The following is a 9,535-nucleotide window of genomic DNA, read 5'->3' on the forward strand; positions in this document are numbered from 1 at the left end:
ACTATAATATCAGCCTCAGGTGCTGCACAACATTTTTGACAATATTTTGCTATTTGAGCACTTAGTTAAGATTTAGAATGCTGGCCTTTTACCTGTAGTGCAGTATTATTATGTTATTTTATTGGTACTTTTACTTAAGTAAAAGATCTGTATATTTTTTCCACCGCTGGTGTCCTGATAGATGAAGAGTTTGTTTTAAGAAAGAAAAAAACATAGGCAAAGAAAAGTGGAGGCTGATAAGTCAGATCTTTTCAGTAGCTGGTAAAGTAAATGAGCATGAGGTCATGACAGAACGGAACTCGTTTTTTTGTTTGGCATGAGATCAAGCAGGAACATGCCGTCTCTGCCCTGTTACTGCAGGACTGTGAGCAAAAATGTTCCTTCATTTGTCTCAGAACCAAGAAGACATATTTTTCAGTAGAAACTTACTGTTTCATCCAGCCAACCTATGGCTGATGTTTTTATGGGGCAGCTGCAGCTCATATTCTTACAGAAATAATAGGATTGTCTTAACTTCTTAACTGTGCCTGAAATTTGAATCACTGAGGGAGGTTGGAAGTTATCCATACTACTGCAGTGATGTCACCTCAGTGATGTGTGTGTGCATCAACTGCATATGCAAGATTTTTATGGGAAGGCAGGAGATGGTAGAAAAAAAGCATACCTTCTGCTCTATTTTCTATTGAGTTTCTTTCCAAAAGCAGCACTGTTTCTTTTTTTTTCACCACTAGAACATTTATCAGACTAAACCACCAAACTGCTGAGGTTTGGAAACTTGGTTTAGCTGAAAGGAAACTCCTCAGAGCTTGTTTTGTTTTTCTTTCTTTCTTTTCTTAATCTATAGGAAACTTGGCCATTTCTGCTTTACCTCTTGTATTGTGGCCCTTAAGAGTTTCCTCATTACATACAGTATGTTGCTGGACTGACAGAATTTTGGATTTAATTTCTGCTCTGGAGGATTTCAACTGCTTGTTCAGTGAAGGAATTTTGACCAGTTTGCTCTTATATGACCATTTATCCCTTAATCCTAGTGTTGTTTACTTGGTGTGCCAGCAAAACATTAAGTAATTCAAAGTTTTATACAATGCAGCATCATTTCTATTTTGGCATAAAGGAATAGTTTCTGGTTTTGGGAAATATGTTTGATCACTTTCTTGCTCAACTATATAAGGAGATCAGTATCACTAATAAAGTAAATGGCTACACGTGATCATTTATTGGGAACAGTGTCTAGTCTTCTGCAGTGCCTATGTGGAGTATTTTTACAATGTGGTGTTTATTACTTCAGCTTAAGTAAAGGATCTTAATACTACTTCCACCGGTGTGCTATGCTAAGCTAACAGTCTTCTGGTTCGGGCACATAAGAGTGGTACTGATTCTCTCAGATTCTCTGCAAGAAGTCAAATAAGCATTTCTCAAAATGCTGAGAATGTTACTATATCTCAGCTCCAAGAATTACAAAGACTCACTCACTTGGCTTATGGAGCTTAAGCCTACCAGTTTCAGTGCCTCAGGTTAGACACTCACAAACCTAACCAAAATGCAGTGATGCTTGGTTTTTACATTGCTAATAAAAACTGGATCCATCATTGTTTGTTGTTATTCAGTGAGTTCCTTCAATGCGTCACTGGGCCTGATTGCTAAAAATCTGGCTCTGCACTCTGCCTAGACAGTCTCTGTACTTTATGGCGTGCAGCAGAAACCACAGACAGACTATGAACATCCGTCACCACCCAGCCGTCAATGCGTGACAGCCTGGGTGAATCCGTGCCGTTCCTGCTGGATTAGGCAGCAAGCATTTATCCAGATTCAGGAGCCATTCAGTGACAGATTCTGCACATTTTTGTAGACATAAATGCCACTCATCCACCCTCAGTTTTTCCAATCAGTCTCTGCTCTCTTTTTTTGCTTTTTTGTTCTTTTGTTGGTGGCTTGTGGGGGTTTGAGACCTATATTCTCCATCCAAGTTTGAAGGATGACCTCATGGGGCAAGCAGCTGCCATCGTTATTCACACAGGAGTTAATAGGAACAGTATGTAGCATTTGGAAAGGACCATCTCTCTTTTTCTTTCTTTGTCTGTCTCAATGGGTTTAACACTAAAAAGCCAACTAGCATCATTTATCTCATTATTTATTTATTTTAATTTTTCTTGGAAACCAATTTTTAAACTACCCCTTATTTCTTTGCTCTAAAGCTGCACCACAGATAAAAACCTGTTGGAAAGAACTGTGTATTGTTATAGGCTTGAAAAGTTGGTTTTAAATCTTAAATAATAATCCATATTTTTACATTAACTGTGCATTAGAAACCCACAGAAGTATCTGTAATTACTGCATCTAATTTTGTGGATGGTACCAGTTTGTTCAGTATCAGCATTATTGTGACTTGCCAAATATGTAAATTAAAAATGTCCCATTGTTTTTATAGATAATTATTTAATAGATAATAGATTTTAGGAGACAGGGTTGTACATTCATCAGGTGACATAAACACATCTGCTAATGTTTGCCAGTTTATTGATGGCTTAACACTCTAGTTTGCCTCATTGGTAATGTTGCTAACTCTACATGGAAAGTAGCTACTTCAAAATATTTTATATGTAAAGGTCAAGACATTGTTGACAGTTGAGTGATAAAGTTGCTTAATAAATTCGCACTGAGTTGAGTTGAAATGCCTGCAGTCAGAAGAAGCAGGTGTCAGGACTTTACGAATGGAGAATATCACCCTGTGACGCACGATGCTTCACTTGCTTCAGTCATAACACTGGAAATCTGGGTTTAAATGTTCCACTGTTGTCTCCTGAACTTCTGCTTGTCTTGGCTCATTTGTTGTTGGAGCTACTGCGAAATCTGTTTTGTTGGCTACAGCTGTGCGTTCTTATGATGCACTGTGCAACCAGTCTGATAACTGTCTGTGTGTTTTCAGCAGCTAGACCTGTGCCAGAATGTCTTGTGTAATGTGTGAGCCATATGACGGTTATTAATCTAATGGTAGTAAGCTTGCCCACTGTCTGGGCTTTGAACCAGACCACAGTATGAACACCAAAGAGAAGACAAAGTCCAGCTGATGCTACAGTCACAATTTTCTGCTTGCTCCTTGAAATAAAACAGCAGCTTTGGGACACACCACAAGTAAACTTAAATTTTTACTTGTGTCACTTGGTTGGTCCACCACTTTGGTCCAGGCTAAGATATCTCATCAATTACTAAATGACCATGAAAGTACAGACATTAATGGTTAACCAGAGGATGAATCATCCTGGCTTTGATGATACCTTGACTTTTCATTTAGCATGACCTTAAGATTAACATGTGTGGTGTGACAGTTAACCTTCACTCTCTAGAAGCTCCTTCCCCTTAAGCAATCAGTTGACAGGTAGCTCTTAGGAAGCCCTCCCCATTAGACAAACAGGTAATGTCTAATGACCGACACCTGTATAAAGCTAAATCTGTTTAGGCCGGTGCAGGTACCATGAGCTGCTCAGACACGCTTCATGTTGCTTGGCAGACTTGTAAGATGGGTATTCTTCTTCAAAGCAGTTGAGGTTAGGTATACGGATCAGCAGCATTACAATGTTCTGCACAGTGGCAAACAGGAAAAGTTTCAGGATACCAGCTGCTGTTTTGCCCTTGCCTTTTTATGTGGGGTTATACAGCTTTATTTATTTATTTTAAGTTGTATGTGAGCTTTAAATGACTACATCTAATCTTTGTAGTTAGTTCTGGGTGTGAAGTGGGACTGATTATGGAAGGAGTTTAGGGCTACTTTGTTCCTGCACGTGCATGTGGTGGATTTGCAATAATCTCTGCTTCTTTTGGTTTTCACTGAAGTTGCAGTTGATGGGTTTTCCTATTTCCTTATTAGTTACACCTGCTGTTATTAGTGTGTCAGTGGTGATTCTTTTACATTTTGAATAGTGATTAGAATAGTATTTTTCTAATCCATTCTAGAATTGTGCTCACTTACCATTGGGGTAAACCCCCCCCCTCCAATTAGCATGTTAGCATTTAGCGTAAAGTCCTACTTTCTTGCTTGTACTGTACAGACTCACAGACGCTGCAGACTCTTTTAGCTGTGTTTTACTGACTGAAAACAAGATGTTATAGAAAGCAATTTTATTACACATAAAAATCATTTAAATGGCAGAACTAAGTAAAAATATTAGACCATCTTTTTTTGTGAGAAAGTACAGTATAAAAGGTTAAAATAAATACTCCTTTGACTTGTTTACACTGATTGGTAGAAAAGCAGACTAATGCATGAGCTTTGAAAGAGGATAGAGATAAAGAAGCATTTCACTCCACAGTGGCATTACACCAATGAAGGTGGTAGTTGTTTAGAGTACTGATAAAACACTTTCAACTTTCTGGCTTTTCTTCTTTCCAGTAAGTTGGTTTAAAAAAATCTGTACAAAGTGCTTCAGTTATACTGCATCTTGGTGTAAAGTCTATTGGGATGTCTATGGTTTTCATTTGATGCAGAAATAGCTGGTCTACATTTCACCACAGGGACCTTGCTTTGTATTATCAAATGTCTCGTGATTTTTCTGGTCATCATCCTATAGAAGAAGAATGAAGGAAAGCTGCCAGAAGACAATGCCCATCAATGACTCCAGCTGTGTAACAGACTTGATTTGTGAACAATGTCTCTAATAAACACAGAATAAGCTACACAGTGCAGATCCAAACGCCAGTAGCACCAACTGTGTCAGCCTCTCTGTCCCACTTGCTGCTAATTGGACCTGTTTGCTGTTGAAAACTGATCCATAGTGATGCAAAGGCTGAGTCTCCCCCCCACTGCAAAGCACCATGGGAGCTTGAAAGGAAGTGGGCCTCCTCTGTGGGTGGTCTGGACTTGACCCGTCAGTCGGCCTTTCTCCAATGAACAGCAGGGGATGTTTCTTGTGGTCCAGCTCAGTCTTGAAAAGCTCAAACTCCTTATGTGGCAGTTTGATGCCCAGCACCGTGCACCCATCTGTTGGAGTCACGTCGTGTTCCGCTCCGACCTTCCAGCCTCCTGGTCGACCACATTTTCCTGGCCTTGTCCCATTCAGCAACTTGGCTGTGGGCTTGTCCATGGCTCTAACCCTCACCTGGGTGACCTTGAAGACAAACTCAGAGGCTCCCGCAACTTTAGCGGAGGGGCTTCCCTGAGCATAGTGGCCAGAGGCCCTCAGGGTGAACGTGGGCCGAGAGCAGGCAGGGTCCAAGTAGTGCCGGTAGATGCCTTCCCATGCATGCTGGTCAGGATCAAAGGTGAAGTCTCGGGTGAGGAAAAGGACGGTTGGACGGGTTTCACAGCGTTGGCTGACCCAGTGTCCAGCCAGAGATTGAGTGGCTGCAGGGCTGTGAGGCAACACTGGCGGGCGCTGCTCCGAGGAGCGGTAGACTAGAGCGCACAGAGGGCAGGGGTGGAGGTGATGCTGCAATAAGTCAGGGAGAGGTAGGATAGTTCAAGCAACAGTCTAAAACCAAAAGTGTTTTTTGTTGTTTAAATCTGAAATAATTAGTTGAGCAAATGATCGCTTGATTGTCAACTGGCCACAAATATATGAGCAATAATTTTGGTAACTTATTTTTTTGAGCAAACATGCAAAACAATTGATGTTTTCAGTTTTTCAAATATGTTTTTTCACTTTTGTGGTGATATTGAACTGAATATTTGGGGACTTTGGAATGTTGGTCAGACAATGGGAATTTGCAGTTACTGTTTTCAGTTATGTTTTTGTAATTCTTGTTGTCCATACTGTTCTGTTATAATGTGAAAAAATAAAGCATCAAAAAAAGATGACCAACACTGATCAAGTGAGGCTTTTAGATAACGAATATTTAACTGTATAATGTGATAATATTTTACTCGTTTATTCAATCTTTTGTTGGCTTTTTCCGAACAAATATGCACCGTCATTTCTCACCATGGCGTTCTGGAGTGGCTGCTGGTACCCTGTTGGTCTGTGCTGCGTTCTCTGTGCCCACTCAGTGTGGATATCTCCTAAGAACAGCTCCTGGACCTTCCCTCCATGGTTGTGGTGCTGAGTCTCAACCCTTATCAGACCCATCTCCATCATGGAGAAGCCCAGTGCTGCCAGACATCCCCTCCCTGTCCGTGTGTTGTACAGATCATACAGCTTCCCCGGCACCACTTGGCCCAGGATCAGACCCACGCAGGTCGAAGGCAGCCTGGAGGCCAGCCTCTGCTTGGCTGCCAGGCTGTGGACCACGATGCCCACCTTGCTGAGGTGGTGTTCAGCTTCAGTTCCTCCTTGGGTGATCCAGGAGGCCTGACGCAGACGGAACTTTCCCCTGATCATGAGGGAGTAGGCCGGGTCCTCGCAGCTGCTGTCAGTGTAATAATGCTGCAGGGCCTTGAAGTGACGACTGGGGTGAAAGGTGTAGGAGCGGGTGAGGAACTCTGGGCCGGGCCGAACTTCACATCTGAACACAGAGGGGGAGGGGAGAAATAGTTAGAAAGAGAATAGTGTTAGTGCTAAACTGAGGCATGACCATCAAAATGACACGGTATTTGAACATTTTCCCTCAGTTTAGCAATGCACATTGTAATATCTGCAAAACATTGGTGAGCATTTTTATAGGAAGCCCAAATAAATGATATTTTGACCTAGTGTGTCATTAGGCCCTGCATAGGGTGTCAGGGTGAGCCCTCAGACACTCAACACGCTGTTTGAATTCTGCCCTCAACCAAACAAACAGCAGATACTCAGCTCCTTAACCAGGCCTAGACTAAACTACACTAGCTGGCCCTACTGGCTTGATAGGCAGTTTCATCTGAATTCCACAGCATGGGAATCTCTACTGATTATCTAGATCCATTAGTGTTACTGTTAATAACCACTAATTAGCAACCAGAATCTAACTATCTAATCAGAAACTTTTCATGCATGTTCCGTTCAGCATGAATTTGTGTGTAAGTGTAAAAGGATCACAGACAAATCTGCCCACAAATTTAAGAAGGCTTAACAGTGTTTTGCATCATCCCAGAACTGCCTGTGTTTTTTTTATGCTAGATTTAAGCTCTGCTCGTATCTACTTCAGTTAAAATACAGGAAAACAACTTTTATGCAAATTCTTCACAAAATTAGCAGTTAAAAGAGACAGTGTATTAAAAGATGAGGTAATGGGTGACAGAGCTATTAAGCTTCATTGCTCCTTGGCATAGATTCTCAAATTCTCTAAAACTGGAAGGATCAATGTTACTCCTCCAAAATACTTTCGTATTTGATTATCGTGAGTGCTGTGCAATACATTTGTCTAAAACCTCCCACTTGGGTTAACTTCTGGTATTTGTGAAGGTCATAGCATATGAGTCACATAATCTTCATCATTCAACCCATTTCATGATCCCACATACCCTGTGTGGAAATGTCTGCATTTGATATATTTTTCATTAATCTTATTTGAAATGTTTACTCACCAACAGGTGCTCTTGTATGAAATGTATTTCATATTAGTGAGGTAAGTGCATATCAGGTAGTCATTGCTGTAACAACTGAATGTCAGTTTACCTTGTGGACACCCAGGTGCCGTCCAGTCTTGGCGGGATTTCTGCTGAGATTCTCCTTTTGTCCTGTAGGTGGTGGTACTGACAGTGGGGCTCCCACTGCAGGATCTCACTGAGGTTGAAGGAGGAAGTGAAGGAGGCTGTCGGCACCTCCCATTGTTTACTCCCAGTTCCAGCCACAAACACAGCTATAGGGTAAAGGAAAATGAGTAAACAATGCCACTTATCTAATGAGATAAACACAGAGGCTCCACTACACTTCATTTAGATTTCCAGGCTAGACACCAAAATGATTCATTTCAGATCAGCCTCCTTCATAAGGAAAAGAAGGGAACAAGTAACAGATATAAAGAATTATTCACATCTTCTCTCTGTTACATCAAAGCTCTATTCTGGTTGACTGCAGGCTGTTTCAGGACTGTAATTGTGGTAAATTTTCCATGTAATGAGTGATGACTCTGAGCTATAGAAACCATACATAACTGTGAAACGGGATGTTGGCCACAGCGCAGACGGTTTTGGCTTGTCACTTCAATCAGCCTGCAGCTGCAATCTGCAGTCTGTATTTTGGGGTTTGCTTCTGGGCAGGATCTGTTTGTGCATGAGCATGTGCTCTCTGTATACGGTATATGCATTATTATCATCAAGATAAAGCAAACTCCAGGTCACCGATAGCTGCAGGCCAGCTGATCCAAACACATCAACTGATAATATGAACCACTTATGATGATGAATGTCCTAACTTGAGTTTTCCCAAACACTAATAGTTAATGAAAGGAGTAGTCAGTCTTTGCATTTGTTGATCTGGCGCATGCACATATGAAATCTGACCGTCATTGTTCGTAACCGCACATAACTGTTTCAGACAAGACAAAAGCAAGAAGATTTTCTGATTGCACCCTCAAGGTTGCAATATGAAGACACCCACTGAGGTATCTCTGGACAACGTGATTGTGAAAATTATAACTTTTCATCCTCCCATAACAAATGTCAAAGAGCAAGGGGAGTGAGTTTTCACAGATGCCTCCATCTCCTGTTTTCTCTCTGACCTTTTCCCTCTCATTCTTAAACCTGCAATAACTCTTATTTTGCCATTTTGGAGCAGTGAAACAAGTTGTGAGCACAGCATTGAAATGGTATACCTCCAGATGTTATGGAGCAACATTATTATTCATTTGGAGTCATGTTTCTGGCCTCTTGGTGAATGTAAGTCTAGTGTTCTTTCTTTTCTCTTTTAGCTCTGTTTGGGTATCCACCAACTACTGAGTGAAATGCTCCACTCTGTTTAGAAGCTAGTTTCTAGCTGTGTATTCTTTATTCTTTCTTTCAAGCATGTAAAGACAGTTATGTCAACACACATAATTTCACACATATCCACAAATGCTAATCCCTTATCAATTTGCTTACACCTATTACAAGTTTGAATGGAGTAGGAAGAAGTCAGACTTATCCAGTCCTACCCCATGACATCATCTTACCATCATTGGTTTGCAAGTAGTATCTCTACATAAATAATTCTCTTCTACACCACACAAGTAATATACTAAAAATTATGACAGTGTTAACATTCTTACATAATTACATTCTTAAATAATTATCTTCTACACCACACAAGTAATATATTAAAGAATTATTCCAGAGTATTAACATTCATACAACACACCCACAATGTTCCATCTAATTAATCATTAAACCTGTTCTTGCATGTATCTTGATTGACACATACCTTTATATTTATGTTTAAACTCGTCAATTCTATTACTATTTTTTATGTCCGCACTTAAATTATTCCATAGTTTTACCCCACTTATGGAAATACAAAATCTTTTTTTGGTTGTACGTATAGCATGAATTTTTAAATTTAACTGACCCCTTAAATTGTATCCCCCTTCCCTTTCATTAAATAGTTTTTGAATTCCACCAGGTAATAAATTGCTCCTGGCTTTATACATAAACACTGCAGTCTTATATCCCACTAAATCAAAAAATTGTAACAATTTAGACTGTATGAAAGCT

At 40.4% G+C, this 9,535-nt stretch overlaps 1 protein-coding gene across 1 annotated transcript in view; it reads right to left on the reverse strand.

Moving 5' to 3' along the window:
* Positions 1-4,149: 4,149 nt before the first annotated feature.
* Positions 4,150-9,535, reverse strand: part of apcdd1l (adenomatosis polyposis coli down-regulated 1-like) — a 13,961-nt gene continuing 8,575 nt past the window's right edge. Inside the window, exons 2-4 of the mRNA XM_020615753.1 lie at positions 7,524-7,707; positions 5,916-6,435; positions 4,150-5,423 (exon numbers count right to left, since the gene is read on the reverse strand). Of these exons, the coding sequence (XP_020471409.1) occupies positions 4,650-5,423; positions 5,916-6,435; positions 7,524-7,707 (1,478 nt within the window). The 3' untranslated portion in view covers positions 4,150-4,649. The remainder of the gene's footprint in view (positions 5,424-5,915; positions 6,436-7,523; positions 7,708-9,535) is intronic.

Source organism: Monopterus albus, unplaced genomic scaffold, assembly GCF_001952655.1.
Source record: "Monopterus albus unplaced genomic scaffold, M_albus_1.0 scaffold1.1, whole genome shotgun sequence".
Lineage (NCBI taxonomy): Eukaryota > Metazoa > Chordata > Actinopteri > Synbranchiformes > Synbranchidae > Monopterus > Monopterus albus.